The 15,790-nt window shown below is 38.3% G+C and overlaps 1 protein-coding gene across 2 annotated transcripts in view; it reads left to right on the top strand.

Annotated features, from left to right (window-relative positions):
- Positions 1-14,479, top strand: part of LOC101860170 (seipin) — an 18,477-nt gene extending 3,998 nt beyond the window's left edge. The window contains exons 2-8 of one of the 2 annotated variants that reach the window (XM_005097855.3): positions 904-985; positions 2,839-2,914; positions 4,798-4,865; positions 8,622-8,756; positions 9,095-9,192; positions 9,827-10,083; positions 12,049-14,479. In XM_005097855.3, coding sequence (XP_005097912.2) covers positions 904-985; positions 2,839-2,914; positions 4,798-4,865; positions 8,622-8,756; positions 9,095-9,192; positions 9,827-10,083; positions 12,049-12,197 — 865 coding nt within the window. In that variant the 3' untranslated portion in view covers positions 12,198-14,479. Of the gene's footprint in view, positions 1-903; positions 986-2,838; positions 2,915-4,797; positions 4,866-8,621; positions 8,757-9,094; positions 9,193-9,826; positions 10,090-12,048 lie in introns of both variants that reach the window. The other variant, XM_035969656.1, reaches the window with a different exon arrangement.
- The last annotated feature ends 1,311 nt before the right edge of the window (positions 14,480-15,790 follow it).

The raw sequence follows: 15,790 nt of genomic DNA, 5'->3' as shown, positions 1-15,790 counted from the left end.
TCTCTCTCTCTCTCTCTCTCTCTCTTTCTCTCTCTCTTTCTCTGTCCCTCTCTCTCTATCTCTCTCTCTCTCTTTTCTCTCTCTATCTCTCTCTTTTTCTCTCTCTCATTCTCACTCGCTATTTCTTCAGTCTTACAGTCTGGCATACACATAATATTATATCACAGTACATCATTATGACAGGTATGCTTTTGTGAATAAAAAATGCTTCGGCTGATTTTTGAAAATGGAAATTGTTGGGACAGATCTTATCTTATATGGGAGTTTAGGTCTGTGTTGTTTGAAGCTGAATTGAAGAGATGCTGCTGCTTTATGAAACTCATTTTTCCAAAGCAACTGAGCAGTTTGGTACAATTTTGGGGATTTGCATCCCGAGGGTGCTGTGTTTTATATTATTATGACCACTATGTGTGTTTTTAGCTGACTTTTTTTTTATATAGTTCAAAGATAGACAAGTTGGTTCACTTGTTCTGGTGGACTTTGTAATCAGATAGTATACTGTCAGCCACTCTGAACTTTGGGTAAAATTTTACTTTTGCATCTACACACAAGAGGCTAAACTGATTTTTTTTTTTTGCTGCTGAACACGCATATTTATGGCCACTGAAACCATCACAAATCAATTGTTTTCAAGAAAATATCAAACCTAATTACTAAACATCAAATTTAAGGTAATATACAGGGAGGCATGCGCATGAAATCCCTCAGTTTGTTGCAAAAAGTGAAATATATAAAAATGAACAAGAAAAGTGCTATAGAATATCTGAACATAAGACAGGTACTAAGTAATTATATAATACCAAACTTTGTAGCCTGTCCCATGAAGATTTTTTTTTCTCCTCAGTGCTCAGTTTCCAAATATGAATTGACATTTTACACACTTATTCTTCTTTTTTCCCATAGTGTTTGTCCTACAGGGCATGGACTATGTTCCTTTCCATCGGCAAACATCACTTTTTGGAACCAAGATGGGACTAGAAAAGAGGTTTGTTTATCCTTTCTTTAAGGCACCACAACAAGGAAGGGGGGTGCAGTTATAATTATTGTCCCAATTTATAGTCAAACGCCGTACACTGAAATATTTATTTTGGCACTTTCTTTTGCTATAACTTTTAATTCCTTTGTAAATACAAAAGTCTCTGCCTAAGGTCCCCCTGCTTACAATCCCAGTTTGCTTAAGATCCCGCTGTTTTGAGAAATCAGAATTTTTACTATACAAAAGCTCTGATTCACTTTGAAGTTCTACATTCGGCTAAGATCCTGCATTTCAGCTCATAATTTAATAAATTTTTGGAACAAAAACCAGGGCGGGCACCGCCGATCAATCAAAAGTGAAAAGTTGAGATCATTAAACTGCCCCACATGTCAAAAATCAGCCGCTCTTGTGAATGTGATCACATTGAAACGGTACAATGTTTGCTCCGACGGGACCACACCGAAGTGTGAACTGACTAACGCAGTTGTTTTCCCCAAACATCGCACTTGCATCTGAGCTTTCCAACTAAACTTATATCACTCGCTGGGTGGGCAGGGCCTACAAGTTCGCTCCAGGCGGGATCACATTGAACTGTAAACTCTTCCTAGATCATTGCAGCTGTTACCCCTTCTCCCGAATTTGCGAGACAAACTTAATTTTGATTGGTGTGGTAACAGCATAATGATGCATAACGACAAAAGTGAGGGAACTCAGTCAGAGATGGAGAGTTATAAACTTAAGACAGGTTTAAAGGGGAGGGACAATTGTATCAGCGTAGATCTTGAGGCCCACGACAGGATAATAAGTGGAAATGGCATGCCTCATGTCACTGTGATTGGTCATCAAGGTTTTGCAATCTTTGCTCACCATAAGTCAGAAACCCACCCAGGGGTCACATCAGTTCATTTTAGAAGGGAGAGAAACCATTTTACTGGTTGTGGGCCTTAACATGGGTCACCGTAGGTTCTTTCTTTGGTGCATCGGCTAAGATCCTGTTCACCTAAGATCCCGCATATTCCCTGCTCCCGAGCACCGGGATCTTAAGTGGAGACTACTGTATAACTTTTATGCATTTAGGCGGAGCTTTACTTGCTCTTTCTTTCAAGGTCTTGCTCTTTGTCAATGCTCATTCAATTTCATTAATCAAGCATATTATAATTCTGCTTGGAGAGCTTGCACTCCCTGGTTTCAATAAAATGTCTAAAATCTTTGACTGTTCTTGTTTGGTTTGTTGAATCTTCAATCTACTTATGTAGTTTGATTGAGGTTTGTGTCTGGGGGGGTTTTCACATACCCCTCTTTCTTTTCCTTAGTTTAATTATTTTCTTGAATTATTTCTTTAATATAGTCAATATCTTATTGTCGCTATGCTAGCAAATTGTAATCAGAGTGTTGCCAAAATGCAACTCGCCTTTAATTTTGTTTGGTGGTACTAAATCTAATATCTCTGTTTTGGTAAAATCAAAACAAAAATGCAGTGGCCGTTAGAAAAGAAAAATGCATGTCAATTTTTAACGTTATAAGATGATATATAGTCAAGTTAAACAGTTTCTTCCCTTTATCTGAAAAGTGGAAAAATTAGCTGTATATCCAGGATCCATCTATGTTTTCTGCAACATGTCTGAAAAATATCAGCTTTCCGCTGTCTTTGTGTTGTGCAAAAACATGAAATGACCTTGTGTGACTGGTGGGGTTTTCCTGTGTAATAAAACCAAGTTACCCTGTTAGTTTCCTCCTCCCACGTAAGTTCTTTTTACCCAAAAATGATATGATAAGAATCGTTGAAATGAGAGTGACAGGGGACTACTAACCTTTTTAAAAAATCAAGAACATCCATCTTTATTTATTTTTTTAAAAATTAGATTCTTGGAGCTGGGCAGTATTATCGTGTGGTTCTGGACTTGGATATGCCAGACACACCAACAAACAGGAACTTGGGTGAGTTCGTGGCCGTAATGCTTTTGTTCCATAGTTTCCTTCATTGGCGGTCTGAATGTGATCGCTTTGGTTATAAAAAGAATTTGTTTGCACAGAGCAGTAGTTGAAGGTTTCTTTTTATCTCTGGGATGTTTGCATTTAAAATTAGTCATTTCTGTTGTTCATTTTAATGTAAAAGCATTTGAAACTGTAGATTTTAAAGCTGAAGTCTTGTACTTGTTGTTACAGTTACTTTGAGAGCTGCAGACACCACCAGCTTTTGCATTGTCTGTATATGTAGGCAGCTCTAGTGACTGCTGCATGAGAATGCTTAGAATCAATTTTTTATGTTGTCAGCATTTTATTGAAAATATTTTTGTGCTGGTCTCCCTTTGATCTTAAAATCGAAAGCCACTTTTCATACTAATTGGATTTACCTTCAACTTGCTACTTTCATGGTCCAAATCATTTGTCAGAGCCTGGAGTAAATTTTTAAGATAGCATTTCCCTGATTTTGTTCAAATTTTCTTCTCTCGTAATGGTAGATATTTGCCTGTGAGATGAAGTGCCTCAAAAAATTAATCAGTATCACAAGGAAAGAGTGCGGAATGAACTAAACTGTTTTGTAAATCAATAGTACAGTGGAGTCCACTTATAACGAGTCCGGAAAAAACGAGAAGTCTGTTATAAAGACACTATTCTTAAACCCCGTTTTTTCTCCTCTTTATCTTTGTAAATAAAATACTGCTATAGCGCTATCAGACAAACACGCGAGTCGGTTATAGCGGAATATTGCTGCTGCTGTGCACAGTGCATAGGCCAATTATACATTATGTAAAACCTCACCAGTTGAGAAACTTGTTGCTGATCTTGCGAAACAAAGAATAGGAGAGCCCATGTGTGTCAACAATGAAGGCCAGAGCAATTGAGTAGGGAGGATGTGGCGTGCGCAGACAAGCAGAGCGCATCGCGAGATAGGCCAGTTTAGATTATCAAGGCCTGCCATGCCTCTCACTTCTCCGATGCGGGGTTGGAGAGGTCACAGCAATGTGATGGATGGAGCGAATGTGGGACAGGCGCAAGCAGACAGAATGCACAACAGGGTGGGGTGGGGTGGGGGGGAAACACAGCGGGCGAGTTAGCCCAGAGCCCTTTCTTTCTGATCGCCAACGCTGAGCTGTCAGTCCACATCGCTAGATCTCGCGCTAGAATGAAACAAAATCATCATCAGGGGAGATAGCAAAAGGAAAAACAGAACCCCAAACTCATAGAATAGGCCTACTTTACAGTTTCCCTAGAATTTATTACTGGATCCCTTTTTAGCGAGAATCCTGCTATAACGGACATTTTGCTTCGGTCCCCTCCCTCTCGTTATAACAGGATTCCACTGTAGTGGAGTGTGTTGAACATCAAAAAGTTAAGTGATTCGGTCACCTGATGAGATTGCCTCCCAATCAAACTAGCTGCACAAGCATACAATGCAAGAGAATCAGGTTATAAAGGTATGCGTAGACCATGAAGACCTGGCTGGATGGTATCAAAGAGGTACTCCTACAGAATAATATCGCTACAAAGGAAGCCATTCATCTAGCCTTGGACAGAAAATTTCATTTGCTTTTGACATCTATCGATGCAAGAGGAAGGAAAAGGTGGAGTAAAGTAAAATAGATTAAAGGTAGACTATTGTGTAAGATATGCCACGTGGGTCAATTTACTTTTAAGCTAAGTCTGACGTAAGCTAATACGATATCACACTGACGTTGTGTTCTATTTAGAAGGACTGTTTGCTTCAGAACTGTATGAAACAAGTGTTCTATTTTCTCATGCTATCTTCAAGTACGGTATGTAGAGGAAGTACTTTATTTGTAGTCTATTTCTCATTTTTACTGTTCTGCTTGGCCCAGGTATGTTCCAGGTGATGATGCAGATGTATGACCGAGACGGCTACATTTCTGCAGAGTCAAAGCGCACTGTGAGTACTGTAACTGTAACGACGTGATGTACCGCTTCTGTTTTGGACAGTTAAAAGAGTCTTTGTACTCTGTTAGAAGAATAAACATCAGCTTAAGATAAGTTTGTTAAGGGATTGTAAACTGCGACCCTTCCGGTCAAAATCAGTCATATAAAGGAAATTTCAAAATTTATTTAACATAGTTTCCAAATACTATCACTATTTCAATACAGTTTGAAAAAAAATGAAGTAAATAAGACAATATTTGAAGAAAATATGGAACTTTTAAGTATGCAAGGTGTGGAAACACGAAAAGGAGAAAACTGGCTCTGAAGTTGTGCAACATGTTTCCATAGCAACAGGGGTCTTAGAATTGAGATAGAGTCTTGAAATTTAGCAGTTATCTTGGCTATGCAACTACAAGGTAATACACAGAAGTCGAAGACATTTACAGAAAAAAAGCTTAAGGACAAAACAAAATTTTAATGAGAATAGTTTTCACGTCAGATGCAACAAATGGTAAGCATTGTAGACCCTACTAGGTACCAGAAACTAGATTTTCAAAGTAGCTGTATGTCAAATTTGTCTGTTCCGTATGAAAGGCCTGTGTCTTCTGTGAATTTGTAGTTGTTGTTGTTAGCGATCTAGTAGCATCTGAGCGTTAACTCTTCTGCATGATGCCATTCTGTAATAAATTTCTAATTGTAATGTTGTCTTGAGGAGTGGAGGCAGTTAGATGTGTGGGGTAGCTTGGGAAGAAAACATCCCCTTAAATCAGAGTTTTCTACAGAAGAACAGATTATGTTCCACTGTCTCCGAGGGGTAGTCACATAATAGTGGGCAGGCAGCAGACTGCTTTACTGCAATTCGGTTGAGATGTTGATTGAGGGGTAGATGTTGTGGTCTAAGTTGGAAGATTATGGATTGATCTCCCCTCCTTAACTCATTGATTGGATCTGTGACCAGTGGCTTATTCATGTGGCCATACATCATCCTTCCTGTCGTACCTGTGGCCCAATCGTTCATCCAGTCTTCCTTGAGGTTTGACTTAATCATTTGGCAGCAGGTGGTGTAATCAGTAGGAGTATCAGGCTGAGGGAGGCTAGCTCCTTTCTTTGCTAGAGCATCAGCTCTTTTATTTTATTTCCCGGTATCCCAGTGTGGGCAGGAATCCATTGTGGGACTAGTCTGATCTGGTGCCTACTTATCAAATTATGTAGACTCCAAATCAAGTGTGATATATCTTTGTTCACATCAGTCCCACTCTCAAGTGTCTCTAGTGTTGAAAGGCTGTCTGTAAAGATATAACATATATCTGTGGTAGCAAATAGGTTAGTGTCAAACAAGTAGTTGATGTAGTTTGCTGTCTTGGTGATAGCCTGTTGTTCGGCAATTAAATTGGAGGAGAAGGAACCACTGGCTGTGAATTTTGATACCATACTTTTACCTCTCGGTCAATTTTTTAGAAAATGGCGGCTGTTTAAATTTAATAAATAATCGAATATTGCTGAAATCGCTAATTGGCTGCATCCCCATGTTTGACAGATAATAAAAGAGTACCAAGTGCACCAAACATCTCCACATTAACAGAGTACAATCACTATAACATAGAATTGGAGCCTAATTTTTTCAAACTGTGAGATCATTACAAATCAGTATTTTATTGCCTCAAACACGATGATCTGTCATTATTTCGATTTTAAAAAACTCCGAGCTTTGACCCGGCTGGCACTGCACCGGTCCCCACGGTGAGCGAATCTGCTCTAACTGTAGTGTAATGAGTGCTCCCCGAAGTTCCACGGAAGGATTGATGCAAAACAATTTCAAGCCGATGACTTTATTCTAATAGAAAAAGAACTGTTTTTTCTATTGGTACCTTTTTTTAGTCGGTATTTTACATAATTCGTGTTAAAAATGATCCTTGAAAACTTGCACACTTTTTAAAGGCTTTCTATTTAAACGCCAAAGGCCAAAAATATACCACGCGAAGCCCCATTCAGAACTCTAAAGAAGTTGTTTGCCGATGAAAAGCCGGTATTTAATCATCTTTCTTTCTTCAAACTAACAAATTACGCTATTGTAACGAAAAATGCTTAAGACTTTTTCAAGGTGTACAGCATTTGATGTGTTATAGCGAAAGAGCAAAGAAAAAGGGATCTGAATTACCTCGATTTCACCAAAACCATGTGCTCAGATGTCTACGAGTCGGCTTACATGCCGTGTTTACGCTTCCTAATTATACGTTTGCAATAGCACTATGAACACACGAGCGCACACACACATACACACACACACATGCACACACAAATACACACATACACAAACATACACACACACATTCACATTGACCGCTTCTGTGGCTACTTGGTAAGGAGTCCACCTTGGGAGATCTAGAGGAAGATCAATCTTTAAAAAATACCCACTAAAACACAATAAAAATGAACTTTTAAAGTCAATTGAAGTGTAAAACTGAAAGATCAACAGCCCATAACTGAGCAAGCAGGGCACGCTTACACAGTCAGCTGTTTACGTAAACAAGCTTGATGTGGGCTAGGAGTTACCGTACTTACTTCGTTTAACCGATCAGAGCCTTCAGCCGTTCATAGTGACGTTACGTTGTTTATATTTCAGACCGTTCATGCTTGAAAAGGGGTCTAAATCTAAAAAGAGGGGTGAATGAAGGACGCTGAAGCAATGTGGCCATGAGATAATGGTTCTATAAATAACCCCACAGCTACACACCAGCAGGTCAAATATTCGAAAGGGTTTGAGGTCCAAATTCCTTTATCTTGTCAACCAAGCTCTCAACAAACCACACACACACACCTCCAAAATAAATCAAAATAAAATATTTATAGTCGACTATAGTTGTTTATTTTGATCTTAAATGAAGCAGAAGACTTTAAATTTTCAATAGATCCAAAAAACAAAAAATTCATGGAAAGTCACTTTTTAGCCTTTTTGAGCCTCGTACTTCCAAATAGCACATTGTGTCTTATGACTGATTATGACCGGGGTGGACAGAACTATTCTTACTCCTTTAGAAGAAACTGGTAGTGTGCTTTCAGTATTTAGCTATGCAAGAATATAATTGGTATTTTTTATGCATACATTTGAACACACATATTCTCATGTCCTCTCTCTCTCTCTGTTTCTCTTCCACTGTAAATGTACTCACAAAGTGATAGAATAATAGACTGATCATGAAGATGTAAAGGACAAAATTCATATAGATAAAAAAAAGATTATCAAAACAAAGTAATTATCATAAATGACACCTTGAAGGCAAGGAAGATTTTATAGCAATGTTAACTGCTTTGCATGGCTAAGGTACAAAAAGGAAGGAAGGTCTTCTATAGACTTTTTACTTTTTGTATGTTAGAAGTTCACTTTTGAAGATTTCATGCGGACATAATTTCTTAGGGTTAGTCACATAGTGGTTATTTGTAGTGTGTGACCTATAATTGCAAAGATCTTTATTCATTAATGGTCTTCTAAAGTCATAGCTTTTTGTATGTCTATTCGTGATAAAGATTTTTTGTAGGTGGTTGATGGGTGCTCTGGTGTGGTTTGCTCCTTCTTTCCTATAAAAAATCTATCATCTCTATCTCCCCTCCTTCTTTTTTGTGTTTGTTACTCTCTTGTAACACCTCTAATCTTCGACACTTATATGACCTTATTGTGTTGCAAGTGCCGTATAACTCTTACTAAAACTAAATTTTTTTTTTTAACATGAAATTATCTGATATTTGTAGAGATGAATGTGTCTATCTTCAGGCAATGCCCAAGTACAGATCACTGGTGATGAGGATGTTGGACGTGTTTGTACTCAGCCCTTTCTACTTCTTTGAGTTGATGGAACAGAAACAATTGCTGGATGTGGAGTTATTTTCTTACTTTGTGGATGATTATGTATGTATTTAGTCTAGGTTGTAATGTTATGGGGGGGGGGGGGGGGGGGTAAAATTACTATTTAAACAGTTGTGGTTAGTTAAAAATTAATAAAAATACATGGTTGTTAAAAAAGAGTGCTTGTCTTCCAATATATGTTTTAGGCATGCTTTTTGAAGCTAGTATAAGGGCTGGAAAAAATCATGTTGAGTTAAGAACAGGATGAGGGACTGTGACAAGTCGTCGCCCTGCTCTGTCACAAACATATTTCTTTCAGAGTCGGTGGCTGTTCAAAGGAAAGGAGGGTTGTAATTGTGTAGTGACTGTTGCCCTACAATGTTTTTACTTTTATATCACAGTATCACCCTTCTGTTGGAGCCAAGATTGAAATCCAGAGTCACATGATACAGTTTTACTCAGCAAGGTTGAAGTTCTTTGCAAATTTCTCTGGACTCAAGTGAGTGTGGAATTGTAGTGTGAAATCTGTTGGAGCAAATAATTAATCAAAGTGATGCATTTTGCATAACTGTAGTGAATTTTGATCTGTTCTTTGAGAGTGCCTCAATGTCAGGTTTGGTTTTAAATCAGAGCTCTGGAATCAACTTTAACTTTAGGTTTTTGTTTGAAAAGTTAATTCCTTTCTCAGTGACCATATTGAGAGTCGCATGTTACAGGTCTTGTAGTCTTTATCAATACTGCAACTTGAAAGACATCTAAAACAAGAAGGAATTATGTTTACTTGTAAAGTGCTCTTGTTTTCCCAGTTGTATTTTAGGCTTAGTGGGATCAATGTTGCTTGAATGTCACTTGAAAGATTTTAATGATTTTAGTTGAATTTTGTGTCAGTTTAGAAACAGGAAAATGTATAATATATAGTGCTGTTTCCTGTTTTATTTTTTCTAAGGATTTTAGTTGAACTTAATCTCAGCACAGAAATAGAAATGTTCCAATTTTCTGTTCTAATTTTTCTACAGTGAAACTAGAAAATTATGTATTATCTTTGTTCAAATTCTAACCTTTTCTCATCAGATTATAAGGTGCTTTGTTTAAAAAATATATAATATCCTTAAAATATAATCTATTCTTGACAGATACATCCTTTACTACTGGCCAATGATGAGTGCACTGGGTGGCATCCTCTACAATGCCATGATCATCACAGCTTTCCTCCTGCTTGCCATATACAAGAAAGCGGAGACACTACGGGTCATTTCCCAAACCCTGGAGCTGGAAGCGATGCAGGGGGGAAATCAGAGGAGGCAGGATGAGAACATGAGTGAGGAGGTTGTTGAGGCAGAAGTTTCAAGCAGCAGTAGAAATGATGAGGACAAGGAATCACTGGATGAAAGTAAGAGTAAGACATGTTGATTTTATTAGCTCATCATTGTCAAGCGGTGAATTTACTAGTTGTTAGTAGTTACTTTGCTAATAGTCACTTTCTTGGAACAATGGTTCAAAAATGTCTATTGTGCAAGTGTCAGAAACAGATCCGCCGTAAAACAACTGATTTTGCTTGAAACTGATGGAAGCAAAGCAAACACATTATACGCCCCTTTCTTTCTTGAAATTTTGGCTTTGTAAGGAGTAAAAAGACATAGGGACATGGTGTGAGACAGAATTGTATAATGAAGAAAGCCAAAGACCAGCCATGCATGGAGGGCGGACTATGTCAAAGGGCTGTGTGGTGATTATGATGGTCATTGTCTGTAATCACTCAGCATAGGAAAACTTCACACCTCGAGGCCAGCTCAGTTGAACAAAGGAACTCAACCACATGTAATCAGATGGGATGTGGTTCACATCAGTCATAGAAATTTGACAAAATACTGTCTAACCTGTTGAAGATGGAATTGCAAATAAGGGAACCTAATAAAAATTCCATCTTGAGTTTTAGACATTTTCCGTCTCAAGGTAGGGGGTCCAGAGAGCCAGCTGTGCACAGTGGGACCAAGGGTTGCCTGTCTAGTGTGCAAGCAGTGGTAAAAACTTCACACCTCCCAAGTGCTATCCTAGCCGCTCTGATAATGGCATGTGTCAGTTTTACTAATCCCTTGCTGTCAGTGTTACTAATCCATTGCCATCAGTGTTTGTATCTCATTAGGACAGCTGTTTGACTAATTAAAGACAGAAACGATTGAATGTTCCTTTGCTTCCACATTTGGCCCCACCAATGTAATAAGCACAATCAACAATGGCACCCCTCCCCTGCACAAAACAACATTTCATGGAACTTGATTCTTAGCTGGCCATATGACCAGGGGGCAGGCAGTGGTCAAATTTCACACCTCTGGCTTCCAAAGAAAGTTTACATGCTGGGGCGACACTTTACCACTTTATAGACAGGCAGTGGTGAGATTTCACACCCACACCATCTTGATCATCTGCACCACTTGGGAGATCACATGGACGGGGTAACAGCTACCCACAAACCTCACCCCTTCCCCCGTTGTTCCCTTCTTCACCTGGCAATGTGGTGTAAAGATTAGAGCTGATGGAACTTAATTTGGAAGTTATGTTTCAAGTAAGGCTGGGAGATTTCTTAATGACATGTTTCCACCTTGGACAGACTTCTGTTATATGGCAGGTTCGACTGTACTTACTAGATAGTTCTCGTTCAACATTTGCAAAAGAGCTCATTTTTCTCCTCACCTGATGAGTGAGCTATTAGCCAGAGACCTCTATATGTGAGAGTCAGATTTTTTTTTTAATGAATGAATCAGTATGAATAATATTTTTTCATAATGAATGAACTTCAGTTAACTTGGCTCCCCTTTGTAGTTCACAGATAGTATTATATCTTGATGCTGACAGTGACACCTAGATGTTAAAATCACATTGCTACTGTCATTTTTTTTTTTACCTTATGCTTGTAACTGTAGTGCAGATGAATCTTGTCTAATTGATCTCTGATAAAGTTTCTCTAGCTGTCCTGTTAAAAAATTGAGTACCTCTGTCACTGTGCCTTTTTTCTTTTTCTTTGTTAGCAAAAACTTTTTTGTCAACCTCACTGGCTGACTCAACAAGCAACTGTGAATATTTTTCTTTGTTTTCTCCACAATGACAATTTCTATAATGCACCAGTTGTGGGGAGTAGAAACATTAAAAAGTATGGTCTAATTGTGTCATACTGCTTTTGAATTATTTCAAATTGTTCTCGTAACAAATTCTACATAGCAAACTGCACATGGCCAAAATCATATTAACTGGAAATAGACTCTGTACTTGGGCTTCTGAGTGTAAAGTGAACAGTCTGTCACAGCTGAGCTGATGATCTTCTGTGTTGTCCTGAACCTCCCACAATTCTCTCCTGCAGGCAATCAAACGAAGTCAACCGATCAAGATGACGCTGACCTCGATCTCTATGACCTCCCTATTGTGCAGGAACCAGCAGATTTTTTACAAGCTGAAGATGAACAAAATGTGGATTTTGTGGCCGAACTGAGGCATAGAAGGATCAATTAGTCACGCGTTGGAGAGGAAATATGTTTTTATCTGTATTAAATCTTTGTTTCCACACTTTACCCAGAAGTAAGTTTTCTCTTCCAGTTGTAACGGAGAGTGTATGGCTAAAAGAGATGGGAGGGTGGGGAGATTTTTTATTTCTTTAAACTAGTGGGGGGGGGGGGGTTTACAAATGCTCAGTAGTCTTAAGAAAAATTAAATGGAATTTTGGTATTTGCTAGCCATAATCATTACCATCATCATCATTAAAGTTTGGTGTCGAGAAAAAAAACCCAGCCCTTTATTTTCTCTGTAACTTTTGAACCAGCCTATTGTGGTATTATTATGGTCTTGGATAGCTTTTATCCCAATTCGTACTTACTGATGTTCACCACATGAAGTTAACGGCTGTCTTAATAGGGCTTATACCTGTTGCTGTTGTACAGAGTCAGCGATGCCGTATTGTGTCGAGTTAGTGCGGACTAGTGCATGTTGCTTTGGGCGTTGGGTCTCTAAAGCAAGGTTGGGTTAATTGTGAAATGAGAGAAAACCACAGGAGTTTCAGTTTTGAGACAGTGCGATCCAAAATCCGTGGATACATGTACAAACTTTGATGCCTCTGTAACTGTTGACAGCCCTTTAAGATATATTGCATAATCTGAAGTTAAATGTAAAGAACAGAGCTTTGCTTCATTCGTCTTACTCTTTCAACCATCTCTAGTCTTTATATATAAAAATTGACTTTTAGATAGCGGATGAATTTTTTGGTCTGCTAAGTTTTTAATCAAGCAATTGGTGAAATTTCAGTAGCCAGTTGGTGACCTTTGATGCCTACTTTAGACCTGTTTTGTTACCAGTTGAGGACTGAATTAAATGTGTAAGCAGTTCTTTTTAAGTAAAGAATACCTATACTGAATACTGGTCAGACTGGTCTCAGCCCTTTGATTTATCAAGATTATTATAGATTTCAGGAACCCAGTTTTTGTTTGCAATAATAGGTCAGTGAGAATAATGAGATCTCAGTTACCAGGTTTCAGGCAATCATTATAATAAATGTTACTACAATCTTTCTAGCATGTCTCAATTTTTTGGAAGTCCACATTAATTTTCCAAGTTGCTGACCATATAATTTATTTTTGGCAATTTCTGAGAGTATTTAGAGGGTTTTGTTTCTGTGAAGTCCAGTGCTTTAAGTGATCATGTTGATAAGCAAAGATGATCTATAGTATTTATATTTGCTGCATTGAACTTCTTTTTGTTAAATCTTTAGCCTCCAGGCTTTGGTTGACCTACTCTATCTGTCTGACTATTGATTTCTCTCCCTCCTGACCTCATCTCTCTTTCCATTTATTTTGATTCCTGTAAAATTATTGTTATCTAAGACATGTCTAAGTAACTACTCTGCTTGCCATGTAATTTTTCTGTTGTTGTCAAGTGCAAGTTTTGAATTTGTTTTGTCCACTTCTTGTGTGCCATTTTTTTTTTTTAATTGTTGATGAAACTGAGGCAGGGAGCCTATTTTGTTGGGTTTTCTTTTTTGACATAACTTTCAGAATATAATTGTTAACTATAGCATGGGACTCCTTATTTCTTCATCGTCACTATGGTTTGCATAGGGGTCCTCCTAGTCTTATACTATATCATATTTTACTTGTTTAGACCTACTAGTTTTCTGAACTGCTGAGTATTATATCAAGAATTATGTTATTACACAATACAACACCATATCTACACTCTTGCTATTGTATTGGAAAAGTTAATATGTTTCGTATCGGTTGCCATGTTTCACATCTTGTCATTTTTTTACACATTGAAGTTGACCTTGAAATATTATAAACAGTATAATTTATTTTTCAAGCAAAACACATCGTTAGGCCGAGCATGTCATTTTGGAAAGTAGAACATTTTGAACTTTGTACTTTGATCTATCCATGACCTTCACATACTCCTGTGCATTAGTCAGTGTGATAACAATGCCACAGCCGCCTCACCTCAATAAGTACTTGGCCAGATGTGTTCATTTCTCCATCAATTGAAGGAGATAATTGGCACGAAATAAGGTAAAAAAAAAATAACTTTCAACAAGTCAAAAGCAAAAGTTTTGAGTGAGTTTTTATTTGGCCAAGACTTTTTTAAAAGCCCGTACAGTAGAACACGGCTATAGCGGGACATTTGGTTCCTGAAGCAAAATCCCGCTGTAGACAAGTTCCTGCTATAGGAATGCAATGGGGAAATTACCAAAAAATGTATTTAAATCCACACGATTACCTCCCTTCTATATCAATAAAATGTGCACTTTGAATTTTTTTCTTATTTTTTCTTGTCAACTTCATTGATTATCTCGGACTTTAATTCAAGTGAGAAGGATTTTCTTTGTTGGAAGCCATCTTTTCCTCGGTCTTGTTGCTTGTGCTGTCTATCGTACCGTCAGGCCTGCTGTAGAACTGGTGAAGTGGATGCGTACGTATGCCTATATGAGCATCAAAGATCACAATTCAATGAATCCCGGTGGGTGGTTGGCGGGTGCTCTAGTGTGGTTTGCTTCTTTTCTATCAAACATCTATCGCCTTCATCTCCCCTCCTTCTTTTTTGTGTTTGTTACTCTCTTGTAACACCTCTAATCTTCGGCACTTATATATATATGACCTTATTGTGTTGCAAGTGCCGTAAAACACTAAAACTAAATGAATCCGGAATAGCACACTACAGGCTCTCCTCTTCTTTTACTCTTTGACCTAGCCTAGGCTTAGGGCTCTCGTCTATATGCTCTCATACTCAGCATCTAAACTACACACATCCCTTTTGAAGTGGCTCAAGTAACGCGTCTCTCTGCACCATCTCTCACTCTGCCGCCTGCCCCACCTCACTCATCACCGGACTGGCCAATCAAAACGTCGCACCTCAGACTGCCTGTTTGGAGCCCGCCTACAGCCCCCAACCCCCTTCCCCCAATTAGAGCTCGCTCGATCTCTCCCGCTGTATACGAGTTCCGGCCTCTCCTTGCCCCGATAAACCCGAGCACAGGTTTACAATCGAGTTTACCTAAAAAAAAAAAGGGGGGGGGTGCATTCTAGTAAGGTCCCATTGTTGTAGGGACGGTCCCGCTGTAGCGGGTGCCACTATAATCATGTTCTACTGACTGTACAGTTGACTCCACTTGTGTTGAACTCGTTTGAGTAAATCTTAAATTAAGATGATCTTTTTCTCAGGTCCCAGCACCTTTTCTTCTTTATGGGTCTCAACGGTAAAGTTGAACTTCGGATGAGTTTATCTTTTTTCACTCCCCCGACAACATCAAACTCTCTATAGTTGACTTTGTATTACTATTACAGTGTTGAAAGCCTCCAAGCTGTTTCCTGTGAGTTTTAGTATCTCGAGAGATATGGCCCGGAGCTTAATTAAGTAAATCATTTTTCCAGGTGTTATTATGCTGTTAATTCTTTTTACTCGGAGTTGATCAAGTATACTTGAGAGCATGCAATTCTTATTACATGTGACACAATGATTTAAAATGTGTTACTATGACTGTTATTTTATTTAATATTTTAATTAAAATAAAATTATATTAAAAAAACCACTGACTTGAATTTGAATTGAATAAAATAAATTGCACT

This window comes from Aplysia californica, unplaced genomic scaffold, assembly GCF_000002075.1.
Source record: "Aplysia californica isolate F4 #8 unplaced genomic scaffold, AplCal3.0 scaffold00165, whole genome shotgun sequence".
Lineage (NCBI taxonomy): Eukaryota > Metazoa > Mollusca > Gastropoda > Aplysiida > Aplysiidae > Aplysia > Aplysia californica.
This window is presented reverse-complemented; position numbering and strand designations above follow the sequence as displayed.